Source organism: Oncorhynchus kisutch, linkage group LG9 (assembly GCF_002021735.2).
Source record: "Oncorhynchus kisutch isolate 150728-3 linkage group LG9, Okis_V2, whole genome shotgun sequence".
NCBI lineage: Eukaryota > Metazoa > Chordata > Actinopteri > Salmoniformes > Salmonidae > Oncorhynchus > Oncorhynchus kisutch.
Genome location: NC_034182.2, coordinates 31,891,596 through 31,909,176, shown reverse-complemented (window position 1 = coordinate 31,909,176; position 17,581 = coordinate 31,891,596). Strand labels below are relative to the sequence as shown.

At 40.4% G+C, this 17,581-nt stretch overlaps 1 protein-coding gene across 6 annotated transcripts in view; it reads right to left on the bottom strand.

Annotated features, from left to right (window-relative positions):
* The window catches only part of LOC109881005 (serine/threonine-protein phosphatase 2B catalytic subunit alpha isoform), a 138,113-nt gene that overhangs the window by 48,749 nt on the left and 71,783 nt on the right, over positions 1-17,581 (bottom strand). For all 6 annotated transcript variants that reach the window (XM_031832421.1, XM_020473183.2, XM_031832422.1 and 3 more), the window contains exons 3-5: positions 2,199-2,323; positions 605-716; positions 111-256 (exon numbers count right to left, since the gene is read on the bottom strand). In XM_031832421.1, coding sequence (XP_031688281.1) covers positions 111-256; positions 605-716; positions 2,199-2,323 — 383 coding nt within the window. The remainder of the gene's footprint in view (positions 1-110; positions 257-604; positions 717-2,198; positions 2,324-17,581) is intronic.

Below are 17,581 nucleotides of genomic sequence, written 5' to 3'. Positions count from 1 at the left end.
ATCATTCCGAATGTAGTAGTCTGTGTAACATGTACCAAAGTCAGCACAAATTAAAAGCATATTGCATTGGGCTTTGTCATGCAAGGAATGTAGTTTGGGAAATCACGTACTTTCCTGATGTCGTCAAGGTTTGAGATTTCTGGGGAAAGTCCTCCGTGTACACACAGGAACTGCTGGTTCATAAGGGCGGCCAGGGGAAGGCAGTCGAAGGCATCCATACACTCATCGTACACCCGCTCCGAATACTTAATTCTACCTGTCAGGGTGGAAATAGGGCGAGGACTGAAGAGTGTTGCCAGGCCAAACACCCCTAGCTCTTACACACTAGGGCAGTGTGCTGGGCCTGGGTCGGAAAGCTCAAACAAAGTGTCAGAAAACATCCAAAAGACATAAAAAACTCTAACTCTGCCCTTGGTATTTTGGTTATACTCTAAGCCTGAATCCAACAGCAATAGCCCTGACATATGTAAATACATATCAAGGCGAGAGCAAGAATCTGATTTCATACTATGCCAAGAAGCACTTTTCCGCGTGAACATTTGAAAGTCAAGCGTCATGTTCAATGTAAAATGCTTCAGAAAGAAAAACTCAAAACCACACTTACATTCCTGCTTAAATGTGAAATACTCTGTTAAATGTCTACATTCGTGGTTCCCACGGAGCAAAAATAGTGTTTTGGGGTATAGGATCTTTAAGGCCCACAAGTACAGCACACACTGGAAGACAATAACAAAGACATAGGAAATGAATTAGCATATTTTCAGAGAACATATACAATACACAATGACTAATAGGAGTCTCAGATGTACGAAAGCAAAAGCATCAACCACTTCCTTCTTTAACTTAAAGGATTATGCAAAACGCATCATACTGTGACACTTTCTGTATTTTTAAAGTTCTACAGTCCATTTGGAAAGTATTCAGACCCCTTGACTTTTCCCCCACATTTTGTTACATTACAGCCTTATTTAAAATTATATTGTTTTTCCCCCCCATCAACATACACACAATACCCCAGAATGACAAAGCAAAAAATGGTTCAAATCTTTTATTTTATTTTAATTGGATGGGTATCTCTCTGTACTTTGCTCCGTTCATCTTTCCCTTGATCCTGACTAATCTCCCAGTCCCTGCCTCTCAAAAACATCAATACAGCATGATGCTGTTGGTGCCAGGTATGCTCAAGACGTGAAGCTTGGCATTTAGGCCAAAGAGTTCAATCTTGGTTTCATCAGACCAGAGAATCTTGATTCTCATGGTCTGAGAGTCTTTAGGGGCCTTCTGGCAAACCCCAAGCAGGCTGTCATGTGCCTTTTACTGAGGAGTGGCTTTCGTCTGGCCACTCTACCATAAAGGCCTGATTGGTGGAGTGCTGCAGAGATGGTTGTCCGTCTGGAAGAGTTCCTCCACAGAGGAACTCTGGAGCTCTGTCCGGTTCTTGGTCACCTCCCTGACTTAGGCCCTTCTCCTCCGATTGCTCAGTTTGGCCGGGCGGCCGGCTCTAGGAAGTGTCTTGGTGGTTCCAAGTTTCTTCCATTTAAGAATGATGGAGGCCACTGTGCTCTTGGGGACCTTCAATGCTGCATACATTTTTTGGTACCCTTCCCCAGATCTGTCCTTGACACAACCCTGGCTCAGAGCTCTTTGTACAATTCCTTCGACCTCATGGCTTGGTTTTTGCTCTGACATGCCCTGTCAACTGTGGGACCTTATATAGAAACGTGTGTGGCTTTCCAAATTATGTCCAATCAATTGAATTTACCACAGGTGGACCCTAATCAAGTTGGAACATCTCAAGGATGATCAATGGAAACAGGATGCACCTGAGCTCAATTTTGACTCTCATAGCAAAGGGTCTTAATGCTTATGTAACTAAATAAAATAAAATATTGTTATACATTTGCAAAACAACAACAACAAAAAACTTTTCACTTTGTCAGTATGCGGTATTGTGGGTAGATTGATGGGGATTTGTTTTAATGTAATCCATTTTAGAAAAAGGCTGTAACGTAACAAAATGTGGAAAAAGGGAAGGGGTCTGAATGCTTTCCGAATGCACTATATATCTTGAAAACTTGATTGTTGACATGCAAAACACTTTGGGACTGTTTCAACAGTGGACTAATGAAACAAATACCAAAATATCGTTTTTGAGTGGTATTTTCCTTTAATGTTCTTAGAACAGGTGAAACACTTACTTCAATACTGAAATATCCTCTGTCAACGTAGTCGCCCAAGAAAAGGTAGCGTGTGCTAGCCGGTGACCCTCCTACTTCAAACAGCTTCATCAGGTCAAAGAACTGGCCATGGATGTCTCCACAAACTACAGGAAACACACAGAGGAGGAAATAGTCAGAAACAAACAAACTCTTGACTTTCACATTCTAAACATTTTCTTTGTCTTCTTTAAAAGTGCAGTTTTTCTGTGCGGTAAAAAATATGAATATGAATTTTAATATCCATTTCTTATTACACTTTTGTTTGTGGTATCATAATTCATGTACATAGACCCAGGACAAAAAGAGGGCATTGTGACAATTGTTCCTCCTAATACATAAACATGAACATCATCATGACATTTATCATGATCATAAACCATCCTCTGAAGCCAAGTGGCACAATAGCTTTTATTTACGGGGGCAATTATGTGTTAATATATACCCAGTTCCAATACACAATGCAACTGCTACTCTCACCTAACAAACAGAAAGGGTTAAACTCAAAGCATATTTTATACAATTAGCCTGGAGAAGATTTGCAAGTGCGAAGTGTCTGGTGTTTCTGTACTGTATGTCGCCAGCCAATTGAACCTGGGCCAACTGGTACAAAAATGTGTTGTTTCGCCTGCATCCCTCCATAATACATGCATCATGCATAAAACATGTGAACCGAGACACTATGTGTTGTATTACACAGTGAGTTTTGCTTTGCATAAACAATGTAAGCAGGCCCAGGGCAGAATCCCACTCGAGAGACCCTCTGACCAATAACTAGCCTGCACCACAAATCAACATGACCAAACCAACTATTATATTCTACTTTTTGCATCATCTATTAGCATGAGAGATATGACTTTGTCAGACCAAATATGTTGTTTCAAGGATGGTTCTTTTTTTTCCTAGACAAACGCAACACCTCCCCAAAATGTTGGACCCTTCTCAAACCAAGAAGCACCACTGTAATGTAAAGGGAGATACAGCAAGACTGGCTATCAACAAAAACAAAAATGGGGACAAATAAGGTCCATACTATTTCTGTTACAGTGGATTTTAGAGTAGCCTAATGTTTTACGTCACAGTAAAATTCTTATTCTCAGTGTATGATTAGTATGAGAGTCAGTCTTCAATAACCCAATAACCTTTTGAATTTGCCATTTTATTCTTACAAGCATCTATGGAAACACTGATGTGCATTGATATCCCATTGATGTACATTGATATCCCATTATTAGCGTGTACATTGACATCCCATTGTTAGCGAGGTGGTATCATGAGATAACATGAAAAATGTATCAATAAAGCTGTTCAGCCATAGATCCTGTCAAAAAGATTCTCAGACTCTGAGTGGCATCTTTAGTAGAATAGAATGTCTCACTATGACATGCTTCACTTCCCTGTGCTTTTTGTTCATAGAACACTACTCACTGAAATCTACGAAAGGAACGTAATTTGTACAGCCTATTATTCTATTGCTAAGGAACAAAATTCTGCTATTATTATGTTATTATGGAGGAACAAAATGTATCCCAATGCCTGTATAGATATCAACTCTACAGTGTTGTTGTTGTCCGCAATTGTATGGCAATGTGCTGTATCGAAAATGTATTGTTCTCTCCACTCCCTCCCCTCTTTCATAACAGAGGGACTTTGGCAAATGTCTTTCCTTTGACGTTAGTCACATCCCCACCCCACCTATCCATTAATCACTACATTCAACAACCCAACATGACCCACATTGTGACTGGGCTGACTCAATCCCTCCATGAAATCAGGGATTACCATTTGCCACTCAGTGAAATAGGATCGGTTTTCCCATTGCCCCTCTGACCCTGTTCACCACTGCTCCCGGAGAGCCAAGGAGCCACAGCCCACAGTGCCTTCAGACATTTGTCACCCGCTGGCCACACACTGTAATCGCTGGTACTGTGATTAAAGAACCCAGACCAGTCCTACCTAGTCCTAGTCATTTTTTTTGCAATGCAGTGACCTGTGTTGAATGTCATATCCAGCTGCATGTCAGAACCTTCATGACCAGCCAATCATAGTTTATATTATTATACAATTCCCTGATTGATTTGATCAAAACATGTTTGTTTTTTATTCTGAGTGTGTGTGCTATTCACAAATATTGGTAGATAATTCCCTCTCCATTTTTCTAACCTTACATTTCAGTGAGAAAATGTTCAACAACATTAACATTCATGTTAACAATTGATACACTGATACTCAGTAGCAAAAGATAACGTCAGCCAACTACTCTGGCTCAAACACAGTTGCTAAAGCACTGATAGGCCTACTAATTTGGTCCCTGGCAATGAATATCAACACCATCCTTTGCAAACGCTATCCACTTATTTGTTTACATGTGTCTTTAAGCCTGTATCTAATGACAGAGAGTAAACTCGTAGCAATATCTTGAAGACAGTTCCAATTATCATATGTTGGATGACTGCATTGGAAAGTAATTAGCTCGAGTTACAAGCCCCTCGAGACACGGGGAAGAGAAGAGAGAATCTGTTCTCCGCATATGCATTGTAAACTCTCATTTTGTCTTTGAAGAATCCCACTCTTTTCAAATGGTTTAATTCCTGGATTTAGACTTAGGTTTGGACTCAAAGGGTTCTCATTTCTAATGTGCTCCCTTCCCCTCCCAAAATCAACTGTTGATTGGGTCACACTTTATTTGGATAGTCCAGATAGTCCACCTGCAGATCTACAGATGGTCGTACAATCAACAAACGATCTGTTGATAAGCAACTGCTTGCTAAAGTTACATTTAGAGTTAGAATAAGGGTTAGGGTTATAATTCAGTTTAGGATAAGGATTAAGGTTAGGGTTAAAGCTATGGTTAGTAGATAGTTAGTTGAAATGTTACTGATAGTCTATAGAGCATCTACAGATGGACTATCCAAATAAAGTGTTACTGTACGTTGTTACAAATGATATTCCATTCAAATAGTCTATTCATGCTGTCTGAGAAGCAACTCATTGTGCAAAGTGGATGTTCATTCTCACTTTCTACAAAAAATGTGGATATTTGTAAGGAATTATAGAAAGTAAAATCCCTCTCATTCATAGCTTATTGGTCTTTGGGGGTTTTCAGCCAGCACGGTACAGACCATGATCACCATTATATTGCATTTTCTAACCTACAGGACTATTGTAAGCAACAAAATAACTGTAAATCAATGCAAGCAAAGTCTATATGATGAACTTGCGATAGCACATACTAAAGTCTCAAAACCATGTCTGGTGAATTACTGGTTAGTTTCTGGTCAATGAAGAATGAATGTACACCAGAACAAAACCAGCCAGGTCCCCCGTGATACAAGTCAGTATTCGAGTTCCATCCATGTCTGAGGACTTTGGTGAATGACGTGGAAACTGGCCACTAGGGGCAAGAGTGAGCGCGGTTACCTTCAAGTAGGTTTCTATTTTGCTAGGGTGCTGTGGATGTGGATGGTGGATGGGCGTAAGCGTTGGCAAGGGTTGCATGTTCGAATCCAGCGATAGAACATTTGTATTTGTTAAGATTTCGCAGTTAATGCCTAAACTCCACCTTAAACTAGAAGTCGACCGATTAATCGGAATGGCTGATTAATTAGGGCCGATATCAAGTTTTCATAACAATCAGAAATCGGTATTTTTGGGCGCCGATTTGCTGATTAAAAAAAAAATATATACCTTTATTTAACTAGGAAATTCAGTTAAGAACACATTCTTATTTTCAATGACGGCCTAGGAAAGGTGGGTTAACTGCCTTGTTTAGGGGCAGAACGACAGATTTTCACCTTGTCAGCTTGGGGGATCCAATCTTGCAACCTTACAGTTAACGAGTCCAACGCAATAACGACCTGCCTCTCTCTTGTTGCACTCCACAAGGAGATTGCCTGTTACGCGAATGCAGTAAACCAAGGTAAGTTGCTAGCTAGCATTAAACTTATCTTATAAAAAACAATCAATCATAATCACTAGTTAACTACACATGGTTGATGATATTACTAGATATTATCTAGCGTGTCCTGCGTTGCATATAATCTGACTGAGCATACAAGCATCTGACTGAGCGGTGGTAGGCAGAAGCAGGCGCGTAAACATTCATTCAAACAGCACTTTCGTGCGTTTTGCCAGCAGCTCTTCGTTGTGCGTCAAGCATTGCACTGTTTATGACTTCAAGCCTATCAACTCCCGAGATGAGGCTGGTGTAACCGAAGTAAAATGGCTAGCTAGTTAGCACGCGCTAACTAGAGGGACAGAAGCTATAGTGTTTACACTGGCAATATTAAAGTGTCTATAAGAACATCCAATATAATAACTACAACCTAAAACTTCTTACCTGGGAATATTGAAGACTCATGTTAAAAGGAACCATCTACTTTCATATGTTCTCATGTTCTGAGCAAGGAACTGAAACGTTAGCTTTCTTACATAGCATATATTGCACTTTTAATTTCTTCTCCAACACTTTGTTTTTGCATTATTTAAACCAAATTGAACATGTTTCATTATTTACTTGAGGCTAAATAGATTTTATTGATGTATTATATTAAGTTAAAATAAGTGTTAATTCAGTATTGTTGTAATTGTCATTATTACAAATATATATTTAAAAAATCGGCCGATTAATCGGCATTGGCTTTTTTGGCCCGCCAATAATCGGTATCGGCGTTGAAAAATCATAAATCGGTCGACCTCTACCTTAAACACTTTTGCCATTTCGAAGAACATCCAAATTTGATGTTTGAGAAAGATGGATGAACATCTAATTCTGACATGAGACTTTGAGACCTAGTTGCAGAAAATATTGTTCTATCAAAAAAGCTGGGATACATTCTATTCAAATGTCTTATTCAACATCACACTGTTACAAGACATAACATGAGAATAACAAGCAATCCAAGAACACAAGGAACATGATGAAGCAACAAACGGTTACACTAAACGCTCCAGCCCTAGGGATGTGCTCTCTCTCGCTCTGTGTGTGGGTGGATCTGGACAAAACCCACCTTTGTGTTTCTCTGTGATAACGCCATGGTGACAGAAGTGGCCGTGGGGTCACACTGGAATAGAGCGACCTAGGGGTCAAGAAGACGATATGATGTATGGCCAGCCAAGCCAGGCCATGGTGAGTTCTAATCAGCTGTGCACACTAGACACACTGGATAGTAGGCAGTAAGGCCGTATTCATATCAGATACAATGCTTTCCTCTGGGCTTTGTTATAACACAGCACACACATGCAGGCAAGCACATACAGACGCATGCACGGACACAGGCAATCCCCAGTCACGACAAGGCCCACATAAGATGAGCAGGTGGGAGTACATTATCTCAAGTGAGATAGATTTTGTTCTCGCCATCCATCGCCCCGCGCTACTGTGCGAGACTGATCAAAACCATATCGCCAGTCAGGCGGCAGCAGCTAGTATGTGTGGGTGGCTGACTTACACAAGCCAGCTCTGCTCGATAACCTACACAGGCCACTCCAGAGGCAAGCTCATTGAGTTGGTGAGATCTGCCGAGTTCAAGCCCGGAGTGAAATAGTAGTGCATATAGGAGTGCAGCTTGCAAATCTGTTCAGTATTCATATGTTGTATGTGACAGACCGGGATGTGAAGGTCTGGTAGATGAAGGCTCTTTTCTCTCGTTGGTTGTAAAGTTAAGTCATTAGTGCAGTGTGTTTCTGGAAAAGCAAAACGTAGCTACAGGTTGTTCTGAATGGTACAGCAGTGAGCTGTGTCGGGAGCAGTTTGGGCCTGATGGACACAATCAGGAAGTGTGTGAGAGTCGCCCAAGACACATCACATAGACAGAAGAGATGAGAGAATGAGGTGCAGAATGAATGAGTGAGTGAGTGAGAAACAATGGCTTCTTTTCAACAGAAAATCTGGCCTTGTGAGGCACTCAGTGTGTGTGTGTGTGTGTGTGTGTGTGTGTGTGTGTGTGTGTGTGTGTGTGTGTACACTTGTGCGTGTGCGAGTGTGTGTGTATCATTGCCGTAGAACAGGACTGTTGAGTAGGAGAGGGGTGGGTGTAGGAGTGTCTCGTGTTAACTCCTACCCCCTGGCTCTACAGGCTGATTCACAACCAACACACCACCAAGCCTTTTTTCCTACTCGCCATTCTACTTCACAACCAATCACATACAACTGATTTCTCTGGAAGATAACAATGATGAATTGCAGCTCCAGGCTTTTTTCTTTACTATCGAATGAGAGGTATGGCTTGCATGCTATCCGCAGAGAATGAGATAGGGACCACACATACAGCATTATGGAGCTATCAAGCATATTCTATGAGCACAATCAAAAAAACACAATCATAGAATGACATAATTAAAATGGAACAACCACAATGACATGATGACACCAACTTGTGTGGTATGACAAACATAACGTTCTCAACTGGTCTGCTACCACTGTGATTTAAAGTGGAACTGACAAAATATGACACCTTCATAGAATGTTTGGGAATGACGTATAGTAAGGCATTTGTGAAAATTCTATAGCAACAGCTGGAAAGCTTCAGTGCGTTAGGTCAATGAATAGACACTGCAGTAAATAAAACCAAATAAAAACATCTGTCCTGTCTAGGACTGGAGTCTGCGCAGACCGGTACGCCAGAGCAAATCAGAGCTATAGTTGGCCTATACGCACATAAGCCACACATGGGCCTGCCATCATTCACTTTTAACTGGACTGTGTGTTTACAGGCAGCAGCGCGACTTTAGAGCATGAGAACGCATTCGCCCAAAAAAATACACAGTAAATGGATTTCTGCAAATATGTAAATACCACGGGAGTCCACTTACATTTGGGAACTTCACAATCCTATTGATCAAACAACCATGAAAAAGGTAGGCTCTCTTCCCCTCAGTTGCCAATGCACATCATCAACAACTAATGCTAGCCAGAGCGGGATTAGCTAAAATCTAATGAGGGAACATTAGATAAACCCTCTCAAACTTTTTCAACTAGTTGGCAGTCAACATTTCACCGATAAACAATGGGGAATCGTAGCCTGCACGTCCTTCTGCAGCTTGCCTGCCAATGCATGTTTGTCCCAACCCTCGTTTTGACAATTGAATGGGAACTTGCCTGCACGCCCAACACATTTGATTGACAACTAAGAGATATGCTAACTGTTTGCTAAATAAATAGTAACATAAATATACCGAACAAAAATGTAAACGCAACATTTTCGAAGATTTTACTGAGTTACAGCTCATAAGGAAATCAGTCAATTGAAATAAATTAATTAGGCCCTAATCTATGGAATTCACATGTCTGGGAATACAGATACCTTAAATAGTCTGATGTGATCACTATTCGATTCCTGCAGGGCAAAGCATCTCCTTCGCATAGAGTTGGTCAGGCTGTTGATTGTGGCCTGTGGAATGTTTTCACACTCCTCTTCAATGGTTGTGTGAAGTTGCTGGATATTGGCGGGAACTGGAACACGCTGTTGTACACGTCAATTCTACCATCCCAAACATGATCAATGTCTGGTGAGTATGCAGGCCATGGAAGAACAGGGACATTTTTCAGCTTCTAGGAATTGTGTACAGATCCTTGCGACATTGGGCCGTACATTATCATGATGAACAATGAGGTGATTGCTACGGATGAACAGCACAACAATGGGCCGGATCTCGCCACGGTATCTCAAATTGCCATCGATAAAATGCAATTGTGTTCGTTGTCCATAGCTTATGCCTGCCCATACCATAACCACACTGCCACCATGGGGCACTCTGTTCACATCGTTGACATCAGAAAACCGCTCGCCCACATAACGCCATACGGTTGTGTTTGTGTGGCAGGTTTGACGTACTGCAGGTTGGACATTCAGCCAAATTCTCTAAAACGACGTTGGAGGCTGTTTATGTTAGAGAAATTAACATTCAGTTATCTGGCAACAGCTCTGGTGAATATTGCTGCAGTCAGCATGCCAATTGCACACTCTCTCAAAACTTGACATCTGTGGCATTGTGTTATGTGACAAAATTTGATGTGCAAATTTGAGTGGCCTTTTATTGTCCCCGGCACAAGGTGCACCTGTGTAACGAGCATGCTGTTTAATCAGCTTCTTTATATGCCACAACTGTCAGGTGGATGGATTATCTTGGCAAATGAGAAATGTTCACTAATAAGGATGTAAACAAATGTGTGCACAAAATTTAAGAGAAATAAGCTTTTTGTTCGCATGGAACATTTCTGGGATCTTTTATTTCAGCTCTTGAAACATGGGACCAACACTTTACATGCTACTTTATATTTTTGTTCAGTGTAGATACGCTAGCCCAGGGCTGTCAAACTCAAACAGCACACGGACCATCTTAAAAAAAAAATGTGCAACTGCTACCCAAACTGGCTATTGTTTTATTAAGAAAATACGGCCCTTTATAATGTCCACTTATGTACATAGGATGCTGTATATATAATTTTTAATATATTAAAAAAGAGAGAAATAATATTTGTCCAACCTTTGCTACCATGCTTGCAGAGGTGCATAATCTCATTCAAGGTTTTTTATTTATTTGTATTATTATACATTGTAGAATAATTGTGAAGACACCAAAACTATGAAATAACTCATATGGAATCATGTAGTAACCAAAAGTGTTAAACAAATCAAAATATATTTTATATTTGAGATTCTTTAAATTTGCCACCCTTTGCCTTGATGACAGCTTTGCACACTAGGCATTCTCTCAACCAGCTTCATGAGGTAGTCACCTAGAATATATTGCAATTAACAGGTGTGCCTTGTTAAAAGTTAATTTGTGGAATTTCTTTCCATCTTAATGCATTTGAGCCAAACAGTTGTGGTGTGACAAGGTGGGGGGTATACAGAAGATGGCCCTATTTGGTAAATAGGCAAGAACAGCTCAAATAAGCACAGAGAAATGACTGTCCATCATTACTTTAAGACATGAAGGTCAGTCAATACGGAACAGTTCAAGAACTTTGAATGTTTCTTCAAGTGCAGTCGCAAAAAACATTGAGCTCTATGATGAACCTGGCTCTCATGAGGACCATCACAGGAAAGGAAGACCCAGACTTACCTCTGCTGCAGAGGATAAGTTCATTAGAGGTACCAGCCTCAGAAATTGCAGCCCAAATAAATGCTTCAGAGTTCAAGTAACAGATATATCTCAACATCAACTGTTCAGAGGAGACTATGTGAATCAGGCTTTCATGGTCGAATTTCTGCAATGAAACTGCTCATAAAGGACACCAATAATAAGAAGAGACTTGCTTGGGCCAAGAAACACGAGCAATGGACATTAGACCGGTATAAATTTGTCCTTTGGTCTGGATTTCAAATTGGAGATTTTAGGTTCCAACCGCCGTGGCTTTGTGAGACGCTGTGTGGGTGAACGGATGATCTCCGCATGTGTAGTTCCCACCTTGAAGCATGGAGGAGGAGGTTTGATGGTGTGGGAGTGCTTTTCTTGTGACACTGTCTATGATTTATTTAGAATTCAAGGCGCACTTAACCAGCATGGCTACCACAGCATCCTGCAGTGATATGCCATCCCATCTGGTTTGGGCTTAGTGGGACTATCACTGTTTTTCAACAGGACAATGACCCAACACAGGCTGTGTAAGGGCTATTTTACCAAGGAGAGTGATGGAGTGCTGCATCAGATGACCTGGCCTCCACAATCCCCCGACCTCAACCAAATTGAGATGGTTTGGGATGAGTCAGACCACAGAGTGATGGAAAAGCAGCCAACAAGTGCTCAGAATATGTGGGAACTCTTTCAAGACTGTTGGAAAAGCATTCCAGGTGAAGCTGGTTGAGAGAATGCCAAGAGTGTGCAAAGCTGTCATCAAGGCAAAGGGGTGGCTATTTGAAGAATCTCAAATATAAAATATATTTGGATTTGTTTAACACTTTTTTGCTTACTACATGATTCCATATGTGCTATCAGTTTTGATGTCTTCACTATTATTCTTCAATGTAGAAAATAGTAACAAACAAAAAATACTTGAATGAGAAGGTGTTCTAAATCCTTTACTGCTCAATTGTTGCTGAAATAGGCCTAGATGTTTCTGTTTTACATGGTGTTTGTTGCAGGTTTAGTTTTTTTGGTTATAAATAGTCAAGCTTTAAAAACCGACTGCAACATTTTAGTAGCCTAGCTCAGACTGTGGCATGTGTCTGTACACTTTCTCTCCGCTGTTACCGGGACACACGAAAGCAGCACAATCGAAGTTGAATTTAACAATGTGAGCGCATCTGGCTGTACTTCATTAAAGTAGCTGACTCAAATGTTGACTCATTTATACTTACTTTGGTGTCCTATTCGGCCCATGGGCCTTGTGTTTGACACATGTGCGCCAGCCTATTAGCCACATTATGAGTGACTTGTGATCATTGCCCATGCTAGTTTGATTGTATTGACATTCCCAGCCTTAGTTGTAGTCGTCCGTTTTGAAACTGTGCATTCTGAATGGTTGTGGCGGCAAACAATGTACCAGGCCAGCTGAGATTTACAACCTGACAGCAATATATTTTGGTTAAAAAATCGAATCCCCAAGCTGACAAGGTAAAAATATGTTAACGGCAGTTAACCCACTGTTCCTAGGCCATCATTGAAAATAAGAATTTGTTCTTAAAACTTGTTGGGGATAGGGGACAGTATTTTCACTTTGGATGAATTGCGTGCCCATAGTGAACTGCATCCTACTCTGTCCTAGATTGCTAATATATGCATATTATTATTACTATTGGATAGAAAACACTCTGAAGTTTCTAAAACTGTTTGAATTATGTCTGTGAGTATAACAGAACTCATAGGGCATGCAATATTCCAAACAGGAAGTGAAATTCTGAAATTCTGAATACGGGTCTAATTTTAAGTCATCACCTCTTCACTTCCAAACCAGATATGGATCTGAACTTTGACTGAATGGGAGGGGAATGCGTCACTGTCCTGGCAGAATGCAATTTCCCTGTTGCGCATTTGTCTGTTGATATCACCATCGTTGGCTGCAGATGAAAACGTATGCGCCGGTTGGAACGTTATTGGATATATATGAAAATAACATCCTGAAGATTGATTCTCTACTTAGTTTGACCAGTTTATTCGACTTGGAATATATATTTTTGAAGTTTTCGTCAGCTTTTGGGCACGTGAGCTAAAAGTGGTAACAAATGCAGCTAATTGGACACTAGTAATGGACATTATGGAACAAAACAATGATTTATTGTGGAACTAGGACTCCTTGCACTGCCTTCTGATGAAGATAGTCAAAGGTAAGTGAATATTTATAGTGTTTTTTGTAGCTTCTGTTGACGCCAAAATGGCGGCTATTTCTTTGGGTTCTGAGCGCCGTTCTCAGATTATTCTTTTTGCGTAAAGTTTTTTTTAAATCTGACACAGTGGTTTCATAGAGGATACGTTTATCTTTAATTCTGTGAATAACACTTGCATCTTTTATCAATGTTCATTGTGAGTATTTCTGCAAATTCACAGGACATTTTGGAATCAAAACATTACTGCACGTAACGCGCCAATGTAAACTGAGATTTTAAAAATATATATATGCACATTATGTATAACATGATGTCCTATGAGTGTCATCTGATGGAGATAATCAAAGGTTAGTGATTCATTTGATCTATATTTATGCTTTTGTGACTGAAAAATCGCTGTGTGTGTTTTTGAATTTGGTGGTCATCTAACATAAATATATGTTGTGTTTTCGCTGTAAAACGTTTTAAAAATCGGACATGATGGGTAGATTAACAAGATGTTTATCTTTCATTTGCTGTATTGGACTTATTAATGTGTGAAAGTTAAACATTTCTATTTTTTTCAGCTGAATGGGAGGGGTTGTTCCCTTTAGGGAACTCCTTATGCCCCTAGCCCCAACATGTTTTAACTGACTTGCCTAGTTAAATAAAGGTGATTTTTTTATTATTTGTTTTTACAAATGGTGAGTTATATGAATCATGCATTGAACTGCATCCATCTATTCTGCCAACAATGCCTTACTGTAATTCATGGAATTTTGAGTAAAATATAACCCATTTTTAAAACCTCTTAAAGTTGGTTTTGAAGCATAAACTGGGAATTTATGTTTTTGACTGATATGATTGTCTGTTTCATATCTGGAATGTAGTTAAAACACTGTCAGTTCCACTTTAATGAGATGTACACCAAAACAGACACCATTTTGTTATAACACAACACCTAACACATAGCAGTCATTGCCCTTCGCTCCCTTATTATCTAATAAGTGAAAACCTCGCATGACACTATGATTTGCGATCGTGGCAGAGACAGTGGAGACATTTTTTACAGTACATTGTGCAACACTCAGCCACAGAGGGACAGCAGCACCACGTCTACAGATGTAGGATCTTAATTTGAACCAGTTTGCTTCAGCAGGAAAATAATCCTACAGCAACAGGAAATGTGAATTATAATGAGTGGACTTTTTATAGGGGTTGATACATTTTCAGGGCAAATCAAGTCTGATTTAACTGGAAATTACAAACTTTAGATACCTTTTTAAACCTCCAATACACTACAAGTTTGCACTTCCTGTTGTGCAGGAAAGTTTTCAGCAACTAAAAAGTGGTCAAATTAAGATCTTACATCTGTAGCACCTTGCCATCTTCCATCATCACCTTAATAAGGCAATGGGTTTGAGTCACATGATATTATGGGTTTGTTATATGCAAGAAAATCGGTTTGAGTCTAATTAAATTAGTTACATTTGTCACTTGCACCGAATACAAGAGTTGTAGACTTTACTGTGAAATGCTTACTTACGAGCCCTTTCCCAACAATGCAGAAATATAAAATAGTAACACAAAATAACAATAATAAGGCTATATACAAGTCAATGTGCAGGGTTACGAGGTAGTTGAGGTAATATGTACATGTAGGTATGGGTAAAAGTGACTAGGCAATCAGGATAGATAAACAGAGTAGCAGCAGCATATGAAGAGTAAATGTGTGTTTCTGTGAGTGGTGTCAATATCCATGTGTGTGTGTGTTAGGTGTGTGTATGAAGTGTGTATGTTGGGAGAGTCAGTGTAGTGTGTGTGCATAGAGCTGGTGCAAGAGAGTCAGTGCAAATAAAAGGGGTCAATGCAAATAGTCAGGGTGGCCATTTGATGAAATGTTCAGAAGTCTTATGGCTTGGGAGTAGAAAGAAGCTGTTCAGGAGCCTTTTGGTACCAGACTTGGCGCTCCAGTACCGATTGCCGCGTGGAAACAGAGGGAACAGTCTATGACTTGGGTGGCTGGAGTCTTTGACAATTTTTACGGTCCTTCCTCTGACACCGCCTGGTACAGAGGTCCTGGATGGCAGGGAGCTCGGCCCCAGTGATGTACATGGCTGTACGCACTGTCCTCTGTAGCGCGGATAGTGATGTTGTGCATCAATATCCGCGATGTTGTGCACAATGTTTTTGGAATGTTATTCTAATGTTCTATAAAAACCCTATCTTATGTTCTGGGAATGTTCCCGGTTTGCTGGGATGGCAATGTAAGATCATGTGTTTGAGTCTCATTTAAGTAGCTGCGTCTACCAGCCTGTCAGCTGTACCCAAGCTAATGCCTTGGCTTTAGCTTAAGGGGCTAACACATCTTTGCTGTGCACCGGAGACCCGGATTCAAACCCAGTCAGTCACATTTCCATTAGCCAGGGCCAAATGGTAGAATAATGACTTCTGGTGTGGGGACTAGAGAGAAAGAGAATATCTGATGTGTTTTCTTGAAGTCTGCACAATAGTAGCCTTGTAAGTACCAGACTGATTACTGGTGAATGTAAGCTCGCGAGACTTCCAGATGGTTGTACGATGTTAGCACAATAGAGTCTAAAACAAAACATATAAAGGAGATGGATGAAGGCCATTTATCTTTGGACTCTTCCTGGAAATGCTCTATTGCCATTAGTTCCTAGGACTGGCCCTCTGCCTCTTATTAAATCAATATCAAAGAACCTCATTAAGAAGTCTAATTGGGGTATTACTGAGACACTTGACTTAAGGGAGTGAAAGAGAATAGGTTTGCATCTATACATATGGATCAGCACATCTCCTGACCAGTCCTTATCAGTGTTAGAAATCATCCAAAAAGGACAGGTCATGTAAAAATTAAATGATTCAACAAAAATAACCAACTTAAAAATCAACTAAGGTTTAGTGTATCTCCTAACAAATGTTTCGGAATCATATTGAAGTTCAATACATTTCAATGGCTCACACAATATGCCTCCATTAATTTTCCTCAAGAGGGCCAAAACGTTGATCGTGTGTGTGTATGTGTGTGTCAGAGTAATTGACCTTTTCAAGTCTGTATGTACCAGAAGGGCATTTGAACACATAGTGACGCCTTGGTTGGTCAGACTGAACGAGTTGAATTGACTCTTGGCCCTGTGCTTGTTATAGTGTTCTGGTGTTCGGCAGCAGAGCCCACGCACGTCCCTGAAAGCCCGGCGGTATCTGACGTACTCAGGGGATGTGGGAAAAGGTAGAAGGTTGGGTAAGGGCTCCCCAGAGAGAGGGAGGGATAACATCCAATCAAACCGGCATTGCAGTATTTAGGCTACACCGTTATTTTCACCATGATACTGTAACATCACAGTATGACTTTGGGTACTGTAAAATTCAGCGACCACACAACCCAGTATCACAGATTATTGTGAAAGACACAAATTACTTATTGCAGGCTGTCACGTTGTATAAAGGATTGAAGAAAGGCGCAGGAATACGTAATAGGTGGTTTTAATACTCCAAACAAAAATACAACATGCCATGAAAGGCACAGGGACGAAGCCCAAAACAAACAGGTATACAAAAACACAGGGATGTAACTAGAGGTCGACCGATTAATCGGAATGGCTGATTAATTGGGGCCGATTTCAAGTTTTCATAACAATCGGAAATCTGTATTTTTGGGCGCTGATTATTATAATATATATTTTTAAATAAATAACACCTTTTTATTTAACTAGGCAAGTCAGTTAAGAACACCTTATTTTCAATGACAGCCTAGGAACGGTGGGTTAACTGCCTTGTTCATTGGCAGAACGACAGATTTTCACCTTGTCGGCTCGGGGGATCCAATCTTGCAACCTCAGTTAACTAGTCCAACGCAATAACGACCTGCCTCTCTCTTGTTGCACTCCACAAGGAGACTGCCTGTTACGCGAATGCAGTAAGCCAAGGTAAGTTGCTAGCTAGCATTAAACTTATCTTATAAAAACAATCATAATCACTAGTTAACTACACATGGTTGATGATATTACTAGATATTATCTAGCGTGTCCTGCGTTGCATATAATCTGACTGAGCATACAAGCATCTGACTGAGCGGTGGTAGGCAGAAGCAGG